At 34.9% G+C, this 25,164-nt stretch overlaps 1 protein-coding gene across 1 annotated transcript; it reads right to left on the bottom strand.

The window, feature by feature from the left end:
• Positions 1-173: 173 nt before the first annotated feature.
• On the bottom strand, positions 174-24,304 carry Tsf2 (transferrin 2). The gene is made up of 16 exons (XM_089638142.1): positions 24,180-24,304; positions 23,608-23,765; positions 23,199-23,318; positions 22,579-22,734; positions 21,358-21,491; positions 19,739-19,899; positions 17,602-17,746; positions 17,049-17,357; positions 13,660-13,783; positions 13,368-13,532; positions 12,501-12,756; positions 9,839-9,923; positions 9,549-9,730; positions 7,948-8,091; positions 6,876-7,047; positions 174-6,544 (listed from the first exon to the last, which is right to left on the bottom strand). The coding sequence occupies exons 1-16, from the start codon at positions 24,250-24,252 to the stop codon at positions 6,310-6,312; spliced, it is 2,619 nt and encodes an 872-aa protein (XP_089494268.1). The 5' UTR covers positions 24,253-24,304; the 3' UTR covers positions 174-6,309.
• Between the last annotated feature and the right edge of the window lie 860 nt (positions 24,305-25,164).

The following is a 25,164-nucleotide window of genomic DNA, read 5'->3' on the forward strand; positions in this document are numbered from 1 at the left end:
TTAACGACTTGTTCACTGCTGTCTATTGTTAAAACTTTCTGCATTCAAAGCTATATTTTGACATATGAATAAATCTGAAGTTGGTAACACGCATAAATAAACCATTCACGTAACACGCCGCGAAATTGACCACATTTTTCAGGTTTGGAGTGGAGTGATGCCAGACTAAAAAATCATAACCCGTAATCCATCGAGTAGAATAATATTGGAAAAAAATATTATTATGAGTAAATATTTTAACCCGAGCAGTATACAGCTCTTCCTTGTATAGCTATTACCAGCACTGCAGCGGCGTATTAGGGAATCTTTATAAGTAAGACGGTAGGAGTAATGCTTAATGCTCAAAATACCATAATGTCGAGTTAAATACGGTTGAGCTTGTAACTTATCTGCCAGAGATAAGCCGAAATGTTAGATATCCTTTAGGGATAAGCTGGCATTGAAGCAGTTAACATGTTCATCTTTCTAAACTTTATACGCTCAACTCTCAGCTAAAAAAAAGGGTTAGATGCAAGTAATTCTTTTTATAAAACTTTATTACAATAAAACATTATTTTTACAATGTCAAAAATGTACATAATATAAATGGATGGAATAGTGTGCATTAACTAATACTTAATTTTACAACAGATATTTAATCTTTATTCATGGAATTATTCAGTTCATGGAAATGTAATTTCGCTAATGCTAAGGTTTTCTTTTCTTCAGAGAATCCTTTCATTCAATGTTTTATTTAATGCAAATATAATATGTACGAACAATTTTAAATTCTATGTTTTTCTTAGTTTGGCTTGTTTCACAGAATTTGAACAATTCATCAACAAGTTGATTTTCAATTTCTGCGAAGGTTCTATTCAAATTCTTTTTATATTTCAGTGTTGTGAAACAACTGGTCAATTATGATTTAGGACCGGTTGTTTCGGAGAATTTGAACAATTCGTCAAATTTCAACGTTAATTTGCGAGTTCTGTGAAAGTCCTATTCAAGTTCTGATATTATATCATTATGGGCTAGTTGGTTGACAGAACTAAAATAATAACAGACCTAGAAAATATCTAAATATTGAAGACAATATTAGTGATTTCTAAACGAAAATCTGAAACAGAAAAATCAGAAAAGGAAACGGTCACATCTGGGACTCGAGTCCCAGATGCGAGTTCTGTGAAAGTCCTATTCAAGTTCTGATATTATATCATTATGGGCTAGTTGGTTGACAGAACTAAAATAATAACAGACCTAGAAAATATCTAAATATTGAATACAATATTAGTGATTTCTAAACGAAAATCTGAAACAGAAAAATCAGAAAAGGAAACGGTCACATCTGGGACTCGAGTCCCAGATGTGACCGTTTCCTTTTCTGATTTTTCTGTTTCAGATTTTCGTTTAGAAATCACTAATATTGTCTTCAATATTTAAATATTACAATTTGAGGTTTTACTCAATTAAGTTATTCCGAAAAATTAATACTAGAAAATATCTTTCACAGAACTCGCAAATTAACGTTGAAATTTGATGAATTGTTCAAATTCTCCGAAACAACCCGTCCTTAATAACAAAACTTGAATAGAACCTTTACACAACCTGAAAATCAACTTTGAAATTTGATGAATTCTTCAAATTCTGTAAAAACCCATCCATAGATTCATTACAATACTAGGTGCAAGTTAATGTTGGCTCTAGAACAGAGGTTCCCAACTTCTTTTGGGTCGTGACACCATTTTACCAAAAAGTGGGGTCTCATGCACTTGGGACAATGAGGTTTCATCTGCAATATTCTTAAACAAGTTAATCCAGTTATAATACTAATTCATCATATTGACTTTCTCAATGTCAAATGTCAACTTTTTTCATTCGGGATTCAAACTTTGAAGTATCTTAGTTTCATGTTCAAATGGCAGATGGAACTTTGTTGCTCCAAGGGCACAACTTCTGGAGAATTCCATTCCACGCCTGGGGGGCAGCACTAAACTTGACTTGCATGCACATATATACGCTTGTGTAAGCTAGTTAGTACTGTTTTCACGCACAGGGGCACCCCGATTCGAAACGTCATGCGTATAAAGAGTTAAAGAACTGCAGTTGTACTGGTAACATTTAAATTATGATATGCAATGGCAGTTTCTTTTATTGCAGATTTTTTTTATAGCGGTATTATTTAATTCCAATAAGATACATTTTTTAATAAAGACAGACATTCTTGTAACAATAACTTAAAGAGTAAACATTATGTCATCTCATTCTTTCATTGTTCTAACAAACAATATAAATTTAAATGAATATACATAAAATACATTATCATTTGTACCATCAAATCTATTCTAATAGAATATGTCATATATTATTTTCAGAACAGTGATCCATTGATCATTAGAAAATCAATTAATCTCTAGAAAAATCTATTAGCGTTAAAAGACACAACAGTTTTCTATATGTGGTACATTGTTTTGCAAACAGATTCTGAATAGGATTGATCTTGCCATGTATACATTTTTTATTATAAAACAATATTTTTATGAGGTAACAATCTAACTGAGTAGCAAATTGTTTTGGAATATTTTGGGCATACTGAAAAATATGTCTGCTTGATATAATAATGTATATATCTCGAAAATAATGCGATATTAACCAAACCTGATACATAGAGACAAGGTTAGTAAAGAATGACCGATCGGTGCCTTATAATATTTAGCATTTCTTATAAAAAAAAAAAAAAATCATAATTTTTAATCTTTTGCACGCGGCCGTATCAACTGTTGTTACGGCAAAAAGTCTATACTCACACGCGGCCGTATCAACAGTTGATACGGAAACTTTGACGGCCGATATTCCAGCGCTCTTTCGTCATAAATGTATTTCTTGCTCGCTTGGACATTCGTAGAACTATCACGATGCTGACATCTACAAGTATTTCTCAAAAATAAAATTGTATTTCATAAAAAAAGATCCATAATCAAGTGCGCCTCTTCGCGCCTTTGAGTGCTTTAGTTCACAATTTTGTCACCGGATGGCGTTAGTACTAGTATGTTATCTGCGCTTGCGCGCGCCGAGTTGATTTGTGGAATCTGCGCCGATAACATTCTGTGTTCTGCTGTAATATTGAATTATTACGAAAAATTCAAATTAATTTGTTCACTTCAGAAATCAATTTTTTTTTTGATTTCTTGTGTTTCGTCTAGCAAATTCAATTTTACTGTATCCACGAGTGACCATATTGTGCCGATTGCGCGTATTTTTTAACATTTTACTGTGTTACAAAACTGAGTTATTGACTTTACTATATACTTTATTAATTTAAATATATTTTGTTATATATATATATATTAGTTATATATTACTAAAGTGCGTGTTATTTTCGTGTTTTATATACTATTTCAAAATTTATTAGGAAACGTTCACAAGTTTTTAGTTTTTTTAATTCATTTGATTTTTCGGATAAAAAATGGCCCATAGTTTGGAAGATGATGAAATTGAAAATATATTGAACGTTTTGGATTCTGATTATGAAATGTCCGAAGATGAATTTGAACCTTCGGAACTTTCAGATACAGAAACTCAAGCGAATGAGTCTGTAAGTGAAGAAGTGCTACACTCCTGGGTGTCTGGACCTCATATTCCAATAGTACACGAATTTGATGATTTTCAATCCGGCGTTTCTGTACAACTTAAAGAAAATTCAACAATGGCGGTTATTATGCAACTAGTTGAGAAATATAAACAAGAGATTTCTCAAATACCAGAGCCTAATACATCAGCCCACCTCAACCCGTTTCGGGTTTTGCCTAAATATGCCGCTAAGCATATGGCCGAATTGATTCCATCAACTGGCAAAATAAAAAAACCGCGTAGACGATGTCGTGTATGCCGATTGAAAAATAAAAAAATGCAGTTAACGAGATACGTATGTAAAGAATGTGGTGTGTCTTTATGTATCGAACCCTGTTTTAAAGTTTACCATAGTTCCAAAAAAATGTGACAGACAGAGATTCCTCTAAAGTGCTTAAAAAACAATATTTATTAAGTGATATAAAATTTATGTGTTATTTTTAAGTGTTGAGTTTAGAAAAGAGTTTGAGAAAAAGTTTTCAGAACTAAAAATGATAAGTGATCATGGTGTCCCACTTATGTCTATCAACGCAGTGGCCTAATTACACACACGGCGAGTGAATGGCGGGACCACATTCAAAAGATACGGTACGTCTTTGTATGAAATTTTATGTTTTTGTTTTTATAAACATCTAAGAGTGTTGACACACGAGGATTTGTTTTCATATTGTGGAGAATAATCTGTTCTGTCTATATAGTCCAATAAATAATGCCAGAATGCTATAATTTGACATTTAATTGCGTGCATAGGTATTTGAAAATATGTACCGCGTACGGGTATAGATAAAACGGAGCAAATTAACGCGTTCAAAAGGTTAAATACAATAAATGTGGACGGATAGAAAATCAGAAGAATTCTTATCACTAAAAGAGATTCTATAAAATAAATGTAAAGGGGTAGATAAGTCTTAAAGTCAATTATTCGCTCAATATATATACATATACAGATAACATTAATTTATTTTGTAAGTTATTGTACGTATATGTAATATCATTTCTGTACTGAATATTTAATTTATTAAAATTATAAAGCACTTTATTTGGACGGACAAAAAGTAGTGCTAATTTTAACAGAAGGCACTAAATTTATTATTTAAAAACAATTCGAAAAATGAGATTCCATTGTAAATATAAAACAATTAATAATACATATTTTTAAATAACACATGTGATAACATCTGCCTTACATAGACAAGTAAAAACAGTTCAATGAATAACCACTTGATCGAATTATTCATTATCATGCAAAACTAACATTAGTCACAAAATTAACCACAATAAAGAAATAGTGACTTGTTACAATGCTCTGTAGCTCATATAAAGACTATAAGCAGTACTACAGTGCGCAAACGGTGGCAAATGATGATGGAGTAAGAATGGTGCAGTTTTATTAATGCTGTCAATAGTGCTATATTGTACAAAGGTATAAAGTAATATTTGTATAGAGGAAGTATTCAGTTACTTATAAATACTATCAAGAGTGCTATGATGAGAAGGCGAGATGTGGAACCTAATAATTGTATGGTGACATTTTTTTTGTTCTGGATGGTAAAAAAGTTTACTCAAAACACTTTCGCATGCTATAAAAGTCTTCAAAAGCACTAGGAGATAGGCGCTACGTGAAATGTGGATTACCTAATAAGTGCATATTGAATTAAGCGTTCTGGTTGGTCAAACAAGTAGTGTAAGCATTTAAAATTAAAGCACACCATAAAACCTCAAAAAAAGTCTAAAGTTCTTGAAAATAGGTGCTCTGCAGCAATATTTGTTTTAACTACATAATAAGTGCACAGTGACTTAAGCTAGTCACATTCGAAACATATAACCTCGCAATATATGTGGCCTTATCCCATATTATGAGGTTACATCCAGAGGTGGCGTGAGACTTAAATTGCCAGCAGTGCATTTGACTTTTAAAATGTACCTAGTATGTAACATAGGTGTAACAAATTAATTAATTCGGGTGCTGCAATTCATTCACTCCACTAAGTTACAAATTTCATAAATAATACTGCTCCACCAGGGTTCGTAAAATCATCTCGAGAATAAAGGTCACGAAATTCATTAATGAAAATCGCGCAAAGCCGTTTAAACTTACCGTACATGAGTGCCAATGTGTGAATGTTGTAGCACTAACATTGTAAATTAGTATTTCTAAACTAATTCATTCCAGACGCATTGGATTATGCATGATCAAGGTGGTGCAAAATACATTCACCTTCAACGCACTTCGATAATGCACAGGATGACGAGTGTAATCTGTCTCGCTCACGTCACCGTTTCGACGGGTCGAGCTGTCTCGATACCGTCCGATACTTTTCCCTTAGCATGGTAAAACAAAGTTTTGTGCACATCATTGAACAGAAGATAGTTCAAATAATGACCTGACGGAAATTATAACTGGAGTGTACTTTTGTACATCGATGACTTGGGCACAGATATCGTTGTAATTTATGTGAAAACTGAAGGCAAGATATGCAATGCACATACCAAGGGACCGCATCTGGATGTATGTACTCTCGTGTGTGACTAGCTTTAGTGTTCCGGATGGTTAAGTCAGTAGTGATGTCACTTACAACATTTTGAAGCATGCAATAAAGTCATCAAAACTGCTCAAAAATAGGCGCTCTACAGCAATGTGAATTACCTAATAAATGCACAGAGGCTTAGTGGTCTGGTGGGTCAAGCAAGTAACGTAGTCAATTAAAACATTTTGAAGCACGCCATAAAGGCCGCTAAGAGGAAGGTGCTCTGCGGTAAGATGCTGATGGCATGGGAAGTGGACGGCGAGCAGTCGGTGAGCTTGTGCGCCCTCATGAAGACCCTTCCGAGATAGTGCGAGGCGCTCCGATCAGCGCCCTTGAGGCGACGCAGCTGCCTCGCCGCATCGGAGAATATCAGGTCCGAGTAGGGCGGTTGGGAGATGAACATGCTGAAGCTGGAATTATAATTTTTTTTGTTTAGTGGCTGTTCAAAATGGTAAAACAGAACAGTGACAAAACAGAACATGAACAAAAGAACAGGTTAGGTTTGTGGTATTCTATATTAAAAAAAGACAATATTCGAAAACTCCTACTACCATCATTAAAAGCTGAGAATATTGCTTGTGTAATGATGGACGAATTAAATCCACAACGCCTAGGTTCCGAACCCCATGTTTGTTAATGCCTTTTCTTTAATGTTCTGTTTTATCTTGAATCGTCCAAAAGTAAAAGGATTTGGAGGTGGTTTGAAGGTTTGTCGGTCGTAAAAATCAGTGTCCGTGTTACCTGAACTCATCGGGAGAGGTGGCTCCGTAGAACTGCTGAGCGTAGAGGAATAGGTTGGTGTAGGCCTCGATCTCTGTTTCGTTGTGGCCCTCGCCCCCGCGTGTCACCATCGCGTTAGCGGGCACCGTTCCTAGATTGCAGCGCTTGAACTCGCTGACACCGGCTCGGGTACCTAAATATAAGAACATTTATGTTGTTGACTGTTTTAAAGTGTGGAAAAGAAAGAGCTATTGGAACCTGCTGAAATCAGAAATCAGATTTGAGTTTGAATGAAGAGTCATCATAGCCGACCCCTGCTGGGATCGTGAGACATCGACAAATAATGCTAAATTCTTAAATTCTTTTTTAAATGAGGCTCCTCCTCACATATCTTGCACGAAAAGGAAAATATTAGAATGTACATTGTTTTATTGTATTGTCAAGAGTCAGAATAATAGAAGAGTATGTATGAGACAATGTATGAATGTGAATGAGGCAAGGAGTGTGTGCCAAGACCGAGTTGTTTGGCGGTCCGTCCTCTCAGCCTACCCCTGCGGGAAATGGCGTGATGGTTAGTTAGTTAGTTAGTTATGACCCAATCAAATAAAATACTTTGTCATTTAAAATTGTTACTTTTACTTGTAAGGAAAAATTTTTACGTTTGTTTTCTGTTTTACAAGTATCTTATAACACTGGTTAAAAATACTTGGCATTTACTAGCGACAAAGGTGTAAAGACCAGCGTGTTTACGCTCCTATTTTGTATGGCCCGCCTGACGTACGCAGTGATGGAGAGCGTGTAAACACGCTAACGGCAAATGACATGTTGATACATTATATAAAAAAAAATTATGGTTTTCACCAAACACGCAGGAGTGTAGCCAATGTCAAGTAGGAATGATAGTGGAATTTGGAAGAATAGGTTAGGTTAGGGTTTTGGTCCACTCTACCAATTCCCCGGGGCAACATCGATGCTGCACGGCACTATGAATGCTATTGAATGGCTGAAGGCTTTCAGAAGCCACCATGAACTCTGCCGCCAGAAAAAGAAGGAGGTGTTTACTGGATAGATTTAACTATGAATATGTACTTACCATCAGGACACAGAAGCTGGAAGTCGTCTCTCAGGGTGTTGCGGGCCCACCACTCCCGCCTGCGGCCGCCAGCTGTCTCAGCCACGGTGGAGTGCCGGACGAAGGCCACATCTCCTCCTCCCTCTATCAGACAGCGCAGGGCCCCTGGTAAACAAACAAATACATATTATGTATGTTAATCAAAGATTGATGTGATGAAATTGAAAAAAAAAAATAGCAAGACAAATGATACAATATAGTCAGAGGTGTGTTACTGTTCATTTCGTTCTGTCAGGTTTTTTGTTTGAATAAGTTTACAAAATGGAGTCTTCTATCAAGTCATAGAATAAAGAATTACACAAGAATTCCCTTGTGGGCGTGATTTGTGATCCAAATATTTGTCTAATCGCGGCTTAAATTTAAATTAAAAATACAAAACTGTGTTTACGAAATTCAAATGGGATGGAGATCTAAGATGCCAGGCGAGTGTAAGTGAGACGAAGCGTTGGGCTATTGAGCCAAATGGAACATCTGTGTCCATTCAAATTTATATGCAAGACACAAAAAGTGTTTGCATATAAATTCAGCAATTTGCAAATTTATTTTGCAAAGTTCAGGCACAAATATTTAAATGTTCCTAAGTAGGAGATTTTGAATTTTAAAGTAGTTTTTATGGGCCTGATACTACATAAAAAATGCTCAACTATTTCAAAGGCCAAGAAGTGTTCTATTTGTAGTATTTAATTAAAGCATATAAAATATTTCCAAGCAATCAAATTTTCAAAACAAAAACACATGATTTTGCATTACTACTTAGGACGGGTTGTTTCGGAGAATTTGAACAATTCTTCAAATTTCAAAGTTAATTTTCCAGTTCTGTGAAAGATTTTTTCAAGTTCTGTTATTATTTCAGTTCTGTCATGCAATTAGCCTATGATTATATAATAACAGAACTTGAATAAGACCTTCACAGAACCCAGAAATTAACGTTGAAATTTGATGAATTGTTCAAATTCTCCGAAAAAACCCGTCCTTAGTGCTTCACCTTAAACTGAAAAATAGAAATTTCTACTTGGAGAATTATTCCCAACTATTTTTTCAGACCCAACAACCCATTAAAATTGTATTCAGAAATTGTGTTGACAAAATTATTTGCTTGGTATGTATATCAGTGAATTGACTTTGTTATAACAGTCAACAATTATATGAAGATAAGCATGAATTAAGACATCGTTTCGTAATTGCTCATTATAACTGTGAACTCGCTATTGCCATGATCGTTATAACCAAGTTCGACTGTATAATGTTTTTATAAGTTTATAAAATGATTTTTTGTGGTCAATGGAAGTCATGAACAAGGATACCATTTTTTATGAAATGATACTACAAATACTACAAATACAAATACTACGCTGTGGCAGTAAAAACTGTAGTTAATTTACAACCCTAGCCTTTTCAACGCAATCTATCTCATCAATCACAAAATGCATGTGTACCAGAAAAACTTCATGGATCACATATGTGACATCTGCGTATGGGGATAGTCGCTGATGGATCACATTTGCGACAGCCGAGTAGATAAGGTTAATAAATGTGAATAGTTAAATAAAACTTCTCGTTACCCATGTTTCCGTAGTAGGCTTCCGAAGCATCCCGGCGACAGTGGCGGAATGATGCGCCGTGGCACAGACGGCAGAGGGGTGCGTGCGGCACGCCGGCATTGTACTCGGGACTCACGGCGCCCGGCACGCACGAGCGTGAGAACCATTCTGCAGCGGCGCGAGAGGCGTCGCAGCCGTAGGGCCTAGTGAAAGGAATTAATTGTTATGTGGAATAGAATGAAACTGTTCATACAGAATGTAGTCAGGTAAGTCAATATTTCGTATAGTTATAATGGATGGGTTTAGCTTACCTTATCCAGCCATTAGATATGAGATATGCCAGAGGATATACCCAGCCTGCAGCAGTGTTGATGCCTGAATGGCATGTGTTCTTTCCTAAAAAGACAAAACACAGTGAAACATTTTAAATAATTAAATATCCTGAAGACATTTTACTGAACAAACTTCTTGGTAAGATAAAATTTTCACCCCAAAGGCAAAAGCAAAACTAAATGAGCAAGTTTGGGGAAAAACTTATCTAAGGCTATCACTGCAAAAATTATGTGTTTTTGGTTTTAAAATTTGATCGCTTAGAAATTTAATTAAAGATGCTTTAATTAAATCCTGGGATTAGAACACATCTTGGTCTTTGTAATAATCAAGAATTTTTTGATTTTGGTTTTTAGAAGCCCCGTAAAAAATGAAGTATCAGGCCTATAAAAACTGCTTTAAAGCGCATAATCTCCCACTTACATTTCATTTTATAATGTGGCAAATTAAGTTCTTTAGAAAACGAACTGAAAACATTTTAATATTTGTGTCTGAACTTCACAAAATGAAATTAAACATGAATTACTGCGTGGCCCGATTCTGAATGTTCACGCCGCGGTGCACAATATGCCTTATGGTGCCTTAATAGAAAAAATTGGGTGTAAGGTTTTTTTTAAACTATGAAAAGATCCTGAAATGATTTTACCTTGCACATAATAGGTATAATTTGAGATTTTCACGGCCAAAAGTGATTTGTTTTTGGAGTATTATGCCGTGCTGTGCTAACTCCTTCTTTAGCCAACGTTTCGGACAGCGTTGCACAACACGGCAAAATACCCCAAAAACAAATCACTATTGCACATTATACCTTCTTCTAACATTACAATAATTTTAACCACTCAGAACATTAGAACGTCAAAAGACGTAAATATGATAATAGCGGTCAAGACATTAGTACGTCTTTTCACGTAAACGCGCGAGATTTTACAAAAATCGATTTATTTCCATCACTAGTATACGGATTACCATGATTTAAAAAACAGAGTATCGATAATGAATAACGCTACGCGTCTGCATTCAAGAATATCTATGGAATGTAGAGGTGCATTATCTGAGTCGATTGAATCTGTCATCTTGTTCGTTCGTAATTTATTGCGTTTTTAAATAATTTATTAAAAATATTTTAGTTTGGACGGTTAATATTTTGAGGTGACTAATAGTTTTTAATTATATTTCTTCAATATATAAAGTGTTATTTCTTTATGATACTCAGAAAAAAGTACATTTTTCACAGCTTTGAAATAATGGTCAGCGATTTTTACATATTTTTGACGTTTTCAGAAAATGTATATTTAGAAACGCAAATATTTACGTATAACAAAACAATACGATAGTGAATTTCATAATCTTTCCAAAACATTTTTTAGAATGAGGCTACGTTTCCCAAAACGTGAGTTATGAAGCTTTTAACGAAACTCGTGAATAACACAAAAATTTTCGCATTTTGACAGTTCGCAAAGGAACACAAAGTAAATAAAAGTCCTTTTCTGAGAGGTTAATTAAATGCTACATATTAGGAGTATTATATTTAATAAATTATGATTTCATGTGTTTCACTTCACAATCTGCCTATCATGTAGAATAATAAAATTATAGTCATCAAACAATGGATCTTTTGCTTTTGGGGCGGTGAGCCAATTCAATAATAGAATGACCTAATACAAAAATTAGTCATTAATCAAACAATGGATCTTTTGCTTTTGGGGCGGTGAGCCAATTCAGTAATAGAATGGTCCTAATACAAAAATTGGGTATTTTCACTGTTTTTTTTTTATTCTAGAAAAAAATTACAATAATGAAGTTACTCTTATTTTATTTTTATGTTGATGAATAAATTTTCTATAACGATTTAAAATATGCCTTTTTTGATATGTTTTTATTTGTTAATTCGGCAGGGTTGACGTCAGCCCAGCGACGTTGGTGAGTTATACCAGACATTGTCGTTTTCTATGTCATAATGATGTTGTAGCCAGTTGGAACCATTTCGGAATGTGCGGTTTTAGATTGTTTTTAAAATCAATAATTATTAATGAAAATATTAAAATTAGACATTTTTAGTACAGAAAGAGAAGTTTGTGAAAATATCCCATTAACCTGTTGAAAGTCAGAGCAGAAAATCTTTAGAATGCCCTTCATTGTCGGCTGAGAACCGCTTATTCTGCGTATCCGCGAAAAAGGTTTGGCTCAAATATCATAATAAAAACCATGATTTATTTTGTTTGAAAATTGTTTTCTGTTTTTCAGATATCTTATTATTCAAATAAATAAGATATATTAAAAGTCTTAAAAAGTTTCCTCAAAATAGGTAACTTCAAGTAAAAATACATAAAATTTATACATTTTAAAAGTATTCACAATTTTAATTTAACTGCTTTTATTATTTCTACATAAACCTGAATAAATACCCTATACCGCAAAAAATTATCAAAAGGAGCTTTCAAAGATAAAATGCCTTTTTTACTCCTTTGAAATTTAAAATCCCATCGCAAAAATTCTAGCATGGATCTTATAACGATGACATGTGAGCGATCGCTGAGTTCGATGGTAATAAAAAGACACACCGGAGAGCGAAAAACATTCAAAAGGTTAGTTAATTTACTTCTATCAGTAAAATCATGATAAATTATTTCTCTAAAAATATACCTCTCAAAAAAGTAAGTTCGGTATCAGCATCCTGCTCTTTGGAGACTGCCACGGCGTAGTAGAAAGTATTGCCGAGCCCGTAGACCTCGGACAGGAAGGGCTCCAGCTCGTAGTGACGCGCTCCCTCCCACACATCAGCTGCGTCCAGCATAGTCGCGTCAGCAGTGCCTGAGCGGATGGCCTGCATGCAGTTGATGTGCGAGTGGCCTTTGTAGCAGACAAGCTCTGGCTTTAAGAGTTGGGCTTTCATTGCGGTCTGGAAAATATTACATATAATGTTTAACTCCTAGAGCAATTTTGGGTGATATTTCTCATAGCCTGATACTCATGAGACTCATAAAATTCATGCTATCTCATTTTGCATTATGGTGAGATATATGATATAAACAGTGTAAGAAAGAGAACACCACGCTTTTAGTTTGCATACATAAATATTTCTATGAAACTAAAATTTTGCATTTAAATAATATTTGCAAAGGTAAATAATATAATAAATAATTTTGCAAATAAGGTTTGCAAAATTGAGAAAAAATATTTTTACATAAAACTTGGCATTAACTTTTATAATAACTTCGTCTAATTAAATGTTTTTTAGTTTCGTGTAAAGCGGTAATTACAGTTTACCCAATAAAAACTATTGGTAAGTAACTTTAAAAACTTATCTATTTTCACATTCAAAATTGTAATATTTTTAATTGCGAATGTAGATTCATAATAATAAAATCTGAAAAAAATCTTTCACTGTGGGAAAGAGGTGAATTGATGAAGACTTTAATTTTATCTGGTCATTATAGAGTTTATCAAGAAATTTCAGCTTTCTCCATGAGTAGGGAGAATTATTGTTAGGTTACTCGGAGTGGTACTCACTCTCATCTTCACACACTTGTCCTGCTCCGCCTCCGAAGTGACGCAAAGGGTCATGCGCTGCACGGGGCAGGCGCGGATAGCAAGTACAGGGGCCTCGAACTGCCCCAGGAATCCTGCCAGCTGCTGCTTGTCCTCTGTAAGGCTTACCAGCCCCCGGGTAGAGTCCTATAACAGACATGAGGTTGTGATTATATCATGCACTAGATGTACTGATTGCTCATCTATCAGGAAAATGGGTTGGGGTTAATGTATGTAACCTTTTTTTACCGACAGCATATAAAGCAGTGCTTACCTCAATTAGTAAATCGGATCGAACTCCATAACGCGCTGATTCAAAGAGATCAAATTTCTCAATTGGTCGGGGGCCGGTGGGAGCATTGTAGTAGTTCTCTGTTGTACTGGAGGATGTTCCGAACCTGAAATACAATAATTGATTCTTGTTATGTTTAGCAATGCTGCATTTACTTTTCAACGTCACTTACAGACAGTTTAGCGACTATCTTTTGAAACATGCCACAGAATGCAACAACTGCTCCCACAACCTTATTATATTTATTTTTATATATTTTTTGAAACATGTATTACATGTATGTATGTACTTCTACTTTGCTGTATTTCCTGTCAACCTTTCCTAGTTGCACCATCATTTTTTATACAGATTATCTTCTTTAGTATTGTTTTAAATAAACAATTTTTATATGTAATATGTATACACATGTTACATACTTAGTCCTACTATTTGTTATTACTACTACTTGTTTATGAGTATATTTTTTACCATTTCTCATTTATGGCACTTTTATATGATCTAATCTGTAATATATTGCATCTTGACATGTCGAAGGTTAATAAAGCTAGTGGGTACAACACAGCTTTACCCAAGTAACATTTCTTTTTTTCTTTCTTAGTAACTTCTTGTTCGCCAGCGTAACGTTAATGATATCATTAAAAAATCATTTCTCTGAATATAAGCCGCTTTTCCGGGAAACTACTCATGGTAGATTGTATACTATTTTTACAAATATTTAAACATATTCAGTCTTACTTATAAAGATTCCATAATATACCGCTGCAGCGCTGGTTTACTGGTCTACATTATACTGTAATGAATTGGCTAGAATTAGATTAAAAGGTACCATGTAGGTACCCAATTCGTAGAAACGTTAATGTAACAATATTGTTCTCTTAATATATAATCATTGTGTTATTTTCATAATTTAACCTCAACTAATTATTACTCAACAGCTTGTCCTAGAGGTAAAAAATTCTAACGTAAAAAAAAGATGCAATGTAAAGAAACAATAAACAATACTGTTCAACTTAAAATATTTACTCATAATAATATTCATGCAAGATTTTTTTAGACTGGTACCATTTGTTCCAATCCTCAAAAACAAGGTCGTGTTTGCATTTTGTTTTTAGTTGCTAACTTCACGTATCCTCAAATGGCATTTGCGATGTCATTCTCAATTTGATTATGCGTTCCGTAATTTGCTTTGGTAAATCGATATTTTGATTTAAAATATACCTCTGATAGTTCTGCCAATTGATATTACTGCTTTATACATTTTCATTGCGCGACCGATCGATATTTGTCAAATCAACCAAATTGTTAACAAAGTCTGCAATCTCCATCTTAATACGTCCCTAATCCTGGGGGTCAGGCGGTTTATAAATCTGTCAGCCACTAACACTGCGGTACTACGGACAGTAGTACGCATGCGCGTGATTATGAGCAACATTTTCTACTAACCTGTTCTTATCCCTCCGTATTATCTGGTAAAACTGAACAATTTACAAAAACATCATTTTGCAAGTTATTACGAAAATAGTATCAACTGGCGCATGGTGATCAAGAAGCTAAACAATAGAATTATATGGAATATCTTTTTTTGATTAAATGTACGTAAATATATCTCAAAACTCCATAACTTATGATGAAACCTATAATGCAAGCTAAAAATAATAATTTCGTGTCACCTAAGCTCACTGTTTTTTTCTGAGTAAACTTTATTAACCTGTCCGGTAGTATGACTGTACAGGTACGGCGAGACAAAAATAGTTCGTAAGGAGTTTGACCGTACCCGTACGGTAGCGCCTAAAATTAATTAATTATTGAATTTATTCCGGAGAACCGAAAGTTACTGCCATCTAGGGACAGTTTGTCATAACTTGCAAAAGTTTTTAACGATTTAGGTATGTTACCAACTGAGTTATTCACGTGACGTGACGTTCAATATTCCGTGACGTCACTGTCTGGCAGTTGGTGGTAAACAACATTTTTTATTGCGAGCGACGTCTTGTGAGAAGTGAAATTTGTGGTTTTTGTTTGTTTTTACACTGAATAACTTAATCATCTTGCATTAAAAATTACCTCACGTGTTTGGATGTGAATATTTATTACATATATTGTACCAATAGTGTTTGTTTTCAGTTTGAATACAGTTTTTCACAGTTTGAACAAAATTCAATAGTGTTAATCTTAGTGCTGTGAACTATTTGAAATATTAATCGTTATACTGTTATTGTCTATTATCATATAAAAGATGCATAAAACAAAAATTGTCGAATAATACCATACCATCATAATGTTTATGTACTTCAGATTAAAAACTACTAGTACTCGATAGGTAGAAGCTGATATCAGTGCATTATATATCATAGTCATCATAGGTAGGTACTATGTAAAACTTTATCGGACTGTCAAGCAGTGTCGCACATTATTATTATACACGTGATTCTCCCATTTATTACTTTTGTTTCCTTTTCATATTATAAAATAGTATTTATTTTATTCTTTTCATTTTCTAATAGTATATACCTTTCTAATTTTTATTTTATTTTATTTTTTACAAACTCTTATTGCCTTTCAGACATTTTATAAGCACTTCATTCTTGCTTATACTACTTTATTGTATATTATTACATATAATTTCTTACTTTGACTTAATACTATACTACAGATTGCTACTTATATTTTATTTATATCTCTTTTTTTCATACTTTTAACCTTACTACTATTTACTGATTAAACCATTATACCTGGATTTATATTGTTGCATTCCTTATGTTGCTGTACTATTCTCTGTAATTTAGTATGTGAATGGCACATGTTGTGCCGTATATGTGAAAATAAATAAAAAATAAATAAATAAATAAATTATCATTGACATTTTATTATTTTAGGTTATTCATAATTTGGAGGGTGTTTTACTGTGATTTGACTTTGTGTTTCGTATTGATAACTTGTTCAATTTAAATATTTTACGTTTATTTTTATAAAAAATGGTTAACCATTTGAATGTACAAGACATTGCTGATATTTTAATCGAAAGTGAAGATGAAGATGTTTACGAGGATATTCATGATTTGCCAATACATTCGGATAGCTCATCCGACGAATCTGATACATCTGATGAGGATGAAACTCTCCCTAGTTGTTCAACATCCAAAAAGAGAAAAGTTGATCATCGTAAATGGGATCAGTGTAAGTTTACGCCCATTATTCATGAATTCTTTTTTTCATACTCTACGAGGTGGCATTTATTTTTTTCTATATTTTGATTATTGAAAAAACTCCCTTCAGTGGTACTGTTTTCTTTCCAGAAACTCACTACCGGACAGGTTAATTTCATTATAGTTAGTAAAACAACATAACAAAAACATTATAAAAATAGGTACCTTCGATTGTAAAAGCTATCATTCTGATTATTTCCGTAATCGTTTTCCCTGACAGGGTTGCCGTACTGGTCGCGGGCCCCACCCATGGGGTTGCCGTAGGCGTCCCGGCCCGCCACGGGGTTACCCCACTGGTCCCGCTCTATGGGGTTACCGTACTCGTCCCGTTCGGCCGGCGGGGACCCGTACTGGTCGCGGTCCCGCGAATAGCCGCCCTCGGGGTTACGGGCTCGGGTGTTGTAGCTGGTGGTGTTGGATTGGGTCGACGGGTCGGAGTAGAATTCTAGTAGCTTCTGCAGAAAGTTTTGATATCTGTAAATAATGATAATGATAAATGCGAATTCTGATAAAAAAAATGCTGATAGGTCGAGAATTAGCGGTTAACGGAGACAGTCATTTAAAGTAGCAAATGTCAAAAAATTCTAATTGCCACTGATTGCCGGTTTGACGATAAGGTCAAATGTAATGGGGTTTTGAACAACTAGCAATAAATAACAGTTTACTGATGTACCATAACATAGAGCAAAATTAACTTTAATAATAAGAAAAACTTTACTTTTTCCTCCAGATATCATTCTTGGCCGAAGACGTGACAATGGCATTAGAAGGAGCTCGTCCCCAGTTGCACGACAAGTGGTCGTTGATTTGCTTCCTCGTTCCATCCTTGCACAAAAGTTCAAACTTGTCCGATGACAGCGAACCTGTAAAAACATCATTTAGATAAGTACAAAATCTAAAGGTTCTTTGTTCAAGACTTTCAATAATGATGTAGTAGGATCTGTGTCGAATAGTGGGTCATATTGAGTTTTAATCTAATCTATGCCGCTGTAGCAGGTAAGATCCATCAGCAGCTATCCCCGTAGGTGGATATAGCATTTGTGATCTATGAAGCTTCACTAAAACACATATGTACATTGTATCACAATGTGGCGCCTAATGGGATGGGATAGATTGTGTAGAAATGTTAACCCAGATGATTGATTGAAATATAATACGATACAAATGTACCAGCCAGAATCCCGGTGCGATTGGTAGACCAGGGGGCACTGAGTTAGCACTAGCTCATTTTCGATGATGGGGACTGACATCTTTTTATGTGTAGATACTAAAATCTCACTGAGCGGAGAAAGTGAGAATACAAGATCCAATATATGATATATTCGAGTAGGTAATTTTGAATGGTCTCAATTCTTAAGTCTAAGGTAAATCAATCAAATACTACAACAATTTTTATATTTCTCACAAAAATGTTATTTTAAACCAGAAACACAAAACATGTAGACATATAAATATATAAGTTTAATAAAAAATAACAAATTTCTTTGAGCCAACTTAGGTGTAGAGTGGTATTAATTTTATCTGAATATATATATATATATATACTATTTTACTAGTTCACGTCAGATATGGCATAATGCATAACTGACCTATTTCAATTTGGTCTAAAACTAAAATTATTCACAAGGATTCTCAAATATCTCCTCGCGATTACAATATTACGATTCCAATGCGCATGAGCCGATTCACGAAATCCCTAAGAAACGTATTCAATACGAATAAAAATGCAAATTTCAAGGAAAGTCCGGTGATGTCCCCAGACTGCGCAGAACGCTGTGCGCACAGCCTGTAACTGGTAGAGCTCGCCTTCATTCAGACCAAGTCGCAGTCGTCGAGTTGCGTTAGTATGCAACAAGGAAGTAAGTGGAGCAGTCGCATGTTTGTCTGTAGAAACTTTTCAAATTTCGAGCTTAAAAATGATTCAATTTAAATTTTTAGATTATACAGGGTGTATCGGCACGTACCCGACAAACTTTAACCAGCTATTCCTTAGCATATTTGGAGTAAAAAATCTTATGTGCACTTTGCTGTCCGGTAACGTTTTTTTTTAATAAAAAATTTATTATTCATATTTTCACCACATGTCACCACTGTTTTATCCTTTGTCAAAGTTTGAAAACCCATCTGGCAAATATTTTATTCGAATTCCGTTGAATAATGCAGGTGTGTACCTATATTGGCGCACACTTACAATCACAACGAAATGGCACGTCACCATTCGTCTCATTTTTAACTATTATTATTTAGTGTGTGCGAAAGAGCGAAGATGCTTTTTGACATACTTGCTTATAACAGCTGTTGAACACGAAACGCAATGCCAATGACAGTGATGTAGTGTGGAAATTTTATTTTTTTTTGTTTTTAATTGAAAAAAAAATGCTACCTGACAGCAAAGTGCCCATAACATTTTTTACTCCAAATGTGCTAAGGAATAGCTGGTTAAAGTTTGTCGGGTTAGTGCCGATACACCCTGTATTTCTGCTAAAATGTTAATAATTACTTGTATGTTGAGAATTCATTTTTAACACAAAGCATCGATTTTTTTTTCATAGTGTGTTTCTGAAATATGTAGTGGGGTCTTTCCTCACCATCCACCTGAGAAGAACCGCCACTGGTTTTGAGAATTGTATACACAGCAATCCAGAATCGATATAAGAATAAGGACAGATAGAGATAAAGAAATGGATTATTCTTGGCTTCCTTCTCTTGGAAATTATAGCTAGACTGTAAGAAGGTTTGCAGAAGCACAACTCTTGCCATGCACAAAAAGCGAGTGATTTATAAGTATGTACTATTCGCCAGCATTCGTTGGTGTTGCCAACATAGAATATGTTAAGATGACAGATGGTACGTACTGAACTCCTGGTGCGTGGCCAGCACATGGGGCACCGTGGTGTGCTTGAGGAATGCCACGTCGCCCGCTTCAAGCAGGCAGCGCAGAGCCCCAGTGTAGCCTGCGTACGGGTCCCCCAGGGAGCACCGGAGCCCTGTTTTGCCCACGCATAGTTCACACAGTCTAAGGAAGAAAAGAAGATAACATATTGACAAATCATTTACAAATTGGAGCAGTAACTTTCCCATGGACTGAAGGAAGCCATCCCTGGTTTACCTGTCGGTGGCGCAATTAGAATTAGACAAACAACACACATTTAAGATTGTGCTAAGTGGTGCATATGCACATAAACACTTAAAACCATAATCTCCTTGTGAAATATCACTCAGATCTAAGAGTAGTCATATGTCTTTTATTGAAATTGTAACTAACTATCACGCCGTTTCCTCGCAGGGGTAGGCAGAGAGGACGGCCCGCCAAACAACTCGGTCTTGGCACACACTCCTTGCTTCATTCACATTCATACATACTCTTCTATTATTCTAACTCTTGACATGGCCCGACTCAAGTATCTCATTCACTTGGTCGTGCCATGTCTTCCTCGGGCGTCCCCGACTTCTGCTACCATTCACATTTGCATCATATATTCTCCTTACACTCCTTTATTCGATCATTCGCTCTACATGCCCAAACCATCTAAGCGTCCCTTTCTTGATCTTACTCATTAAACTTACATCAGCCTTGCACTCTTTGCGGATCTATACATTTCTCACACGATCATACATGGTTTTACCACACATACGCCTCAGGGATCTCAATTCTACAGCATTCAGTCTACTTTCATCCTTTCTCTGCCAGTTCCATGCCTCACTTCCGTACACCAGGGTAGGTACTGCAATCTTTAGAGCACAGGCGTCAGGTAGGTATGCTGTCCTTGTTCTATCGGTATTACAATGGAAGATGCTCTGAGGAACTAGCGTCATTGATCCCTTCGGCACCGGTGCGTAGTCGGGATACACGCCAAACGCGCGCCCAACATTTGTACACGGTTGACATTTGTCACATGAGAACGGGTCGCTTCTACGATTCGTTCTTAAGTTCAACAGCTCGGCTGTGGAACGAACTGCCGGCCTCTGTGTTTCCTCCCTCCTACAACATGGGACTCTTCAAGACCCATGTTCACTCCTTCCTCTCCACAAAAAGACCCTCCACACAGCATCCCCAAAGATGACATAGGCACTGTGGGAAATTATTTTCTTCAGGGCCTCCTGTGTGGAGTTAATATAAAAAAAAAAAGGTACTAGCACTCCATTGTGGACTGCTAGCTTCGCAATAAATATTATTTTATTTTAATAAACTTATAATTAAAATAAAACAATCTCTTTGATTTACAGCACCTTTATGTATTACACAAAATGCCGACTAGGTTTTACTACCACGATAGCTTCCGTCAGGGCAGTATAACACAAATTTAAAATATAATTATAAATTGTTTTATTCACAGTATAAAACAATTTTTAAAACCTGATCTGCATTTTGTGTAATAAAATTGGTGTAAAACAAAGAATGCAATTGTTTTATTATAATCATAATGTCGCACCATAAAGTTTTTGCTTCATATGAAAATTTAAATAAACTTACTTGTCTGAATTGTCTCCAATCGGATTATACTTGTTGATGAGGGCATTGGGTGCACAGGAAGGTCCAAAGAAGTTGATGACAGACTTCACATGATTGTTGCAGTCGATGATCTCCATCCCTCCATGTGTCATCAACTGCAATAAATAAAAAATAAAAAACGATGATCTAATGAGAAAACCATCTTTTACTGCCATCTAACATTCAGTAGGACAGTTTCTTTGGTGGTTCTGTGGTTTTTTTTCATTTAAATACTTTCTTTACCGCTTTGAACAGTTTTAGTTGTAGTCCGTCAGTCCCCATTTTCTCATATAGCTGCGAAGGTTAATTTTAGGATCTTAAGGTGGGCCCAACAATCAGGAGCTATAGATTAGCACTGGTCTAGTGAATGTTTTACAGAGGTTGAATTTGATTTTATAAAGAGCCGCATGTGATCAATCGCAGGAGAGAGGTATATTGTTGCCAAACTGAAACATATCTAAATATCGATAATTTTCATCTGAGAGGAGAGGTGTCTAGCAGACAAATCCTTTTGGAATCTTGAAATAATATCTCATTATCAATACACTAGTGCAGACCGGTGAAAATCAGGGGCAAATAATTTTTTTTTTTTTATTAAATATAATTTTTTAACAACACTACTGTCACTGAGCAAAAAATGTTTATAATAATAAGCTAATGGAAATACCCAATCATATATTTGTGCTCCTGGTATTTTGTTCTTTTCGACAGGTTAACGTTTTGATCTTTATTTTATTTATAAAATACCTAGTGCAGGCAAATGTTAAAATTATTATATTATAGGTAAGTACTTTATCGCTTGTCTAAATTCTCCAAACAAACACTGTCAATTTAGAAAATGATTATGACGAGTTCAATGAACCGGAGCTACAAACATAGCCACAACCGATATTATTATTTTTTTATACCTTCGTAACTATTTGTGCTTACCTACACTTAATTCTGTTTTTACACAAGCGATACGTTCCACAAAAATACAGTACAGAATGTATTGGAAAATGGGAAAATTCTAATAAGAATGGATATTCTCATAACATTTGGGTAAGGTGTAAAAACAGAATTGACTAAACATGTTTAATTTTTTTCTATTGTCATATAAAATCTTTTGTACGTGGTGTTTTCAAAAGACATATTAACATTAATGAGTGGGATTGAACCATTAGATTTAGAATTCTGGTGCAATGTAGCGAGTGAGATAATTACCGTGTGTATGGGCAGCACCCAGCCAGCGTAGGTGCCCACTGCGGGGAAGCATGCCCGCAGCCCCCGAAGCCCCCGGGCCCCCTCTGCGCCCACTCCGGAACCCTTCTTCACCACGGCCACTGCGTAGGCGTGACGTAGGCCACCCAGTTGTGTCTCCTGGAATGGACAAAAATTCAATGGCCGTAATATTTATTTATCGATATCGTAGCACACACGACACAGGTGTGGGACTGCAGCATTCCCAATTGGGTTATGTCGTGAGCCTGAAGAGAAGATGGGGAAGACTAAGGTTGGGAAGTATCTGGCTATTTAAATCTGGTCACAAAACATAGCTTTAGCCATTTCAAGCAACTTTTCATTTCTGAATGGTGGTCTTTTACCAGGGTGACACTGAGAGTATCTTCCACTGATGAAGACAGCATATTAGTTTTAAAAAAGTAACGCACACAAAGTTGTTATTGTGTTTCTTCGGAGTTACTATTTTCCAAAACTTCTATTAAAAGTGTAAGAAAGTTTAGTTTTTATAAATATCTTGTTTTTTTGCATTTTAATATTCAAAACGCGTGTTAGATAATTCAGCATATTTACCAATAATTCTTTTCAAAATCCAAGGAACTTACCTGTATGATTGGCACGAGAGAGTGAAATCTTCCAGCAACAAAGACTTCTCCGGAATCCAGAGAAGTGATATCTGCCCTTTCGCTGTCCAAAAGGGACATGCACTCATCTTTGTCAAATGCCTAGAAAAATCAAATAATCAGTATTCACTCATCTAAATGAAAAGGGCTCTTAATTTTTAAAATTTATTTTGTAAAATAAAAAATTCTGGTTGCCTGGAGTAGAATTTTGATAAAAGTGCATGTATAGGATTGATTTTAACTTTAAATACTGGGCAAGCGTTCCGTAGTTGTAGTTTCATATGTCACACGGCATTGTAAAAAAATTTCATAAGTTAGTTACCAACAAAGCAAAATATTGTAAATAATATTATTTACATTATAAAACAAAAATTATATTAAAATAACTCACTTGGTGACAGGAAAGTTTGAGATATTTTTGACCGAACAGCTGCCTATCTCTTTCAATAGCAATTGAGAGATTTCCACATTTGTACTGTTCTTCTGAATTCACTGTGCACCAAACCAGCTTCTCTTCACTGTTAGCATGGCTGTCTATCAAAACTTGACCTGTGGAACAAATAATATTTTACGGAGACGGATAATACACATTATAATATAGAAATTCAACTTGTGAGTACGCAAAAAAGATTTTAAAATTGTTTAAACATAGCAGTTTGATTTAGTAGCTCGTTTTCAATGTATGACTCAAAACAACATTATGACTTATCAACAAAAGGGGCGGATCCTTTTCATACATTTTTTTATGTAGACAGTAAAACTTGTTTAGAAGTGCACATATTTAATAGAAATATAAGTTCAACTGAAATTGCCAGAAAAGCCTAAACCTCAGTTCAATCATTCAATTTGAGGAATATGCAACGAAAACAATATTGTCAAACTTTAACGGTCTGTAAACATAATAATCAACAAGACTGATTTTTTAGAAATCTTTATAACATAAATTAAGACTTGGGTATTTACCAAAGATACAAGAAGGATATATAAATATTAAAACTAAAAATGAAGATAAAAGTTTCCGTGTATTTGTATCCATTTTTACGATTTAAAAAACATTACGCACACGCCCTTCGTGACAAACAATCAAGTAATGTCATAGAAAAAAACGAAAACACCTGTTGTTGGGTATTTCTTACATTTTCTATGGAATGAATTTACAGCTGGTTTGCAATCGATATTGAATCGGCATTAGAAATAATTGGAAGAAATGATTTGTAACGTCTGTATCTTAAACGGTTATTTACTTTTTGACGGTTATAATTGTAAGAAATAAGATTTCTTATAGTATTAATATCTATCTTTTTAGGCACTTTTGAATAAGGTGGAATCCTACTTTTGAGGTTTAGATGCTCTTTAATAAAATAAGGGTACATTCTAATTTCGTATAGCATTTGTTTTTATTTTTCACTACGAAAGAATGAAAGATTAAGTAGGGTGTTGTGATAATAAAGCATTTCTATTCCTTCCGAGTAACAAACAAATAAGTTGCACTAAAACTAACGAGTGTAAAGTATTATATTTTATAAATATTTACAGTGGTATTCTACTCCCTCTTCATTAAACCTTTTTTCGTACCCGATGCACGAAAGGGAAAATTTGAAACGCATAAATATGTCACTAATTACAACGGAATTATCAGCGGTAATATAAGTAGTAAAAATGCTATAATGCTATACATTTCGTGATTAATGACGGTGCAAATAAACACATAGGACGGGTTGTTTCGGAGAATTTGAACAATTCATCAAATTTCAACGTTCATTTACGGGTTCTGTGAAAGTCCTGTTCAAATTCTGTTATTATATCATTATAGGCTAGTTGCTTGACAGAACTGAAAAAAAAACAGATCTTAAAAATATCTTTCACAGAACTTGAAAATTAACTTTGAAATTTGAAGAATTGTTCAAGTTCTCCGAAACAAACCGTCCTTAAAATGACTAAAACAAAA

Source organism: Hesperophylax consimilis, chromosome 12 (genome assembly GCF_061612785.1).
Source record: "Hesperophylax consimilis isolate HC1 chromosome 12, BYU_Hcon_1.0, whole genome shotgun sequence".
NCBI lineage: Eukaryota > Metazoa > Arthropoda > Insecta > Trichoptera > Limnephilidae > Hesperophylax > Hesperophylax consimilis.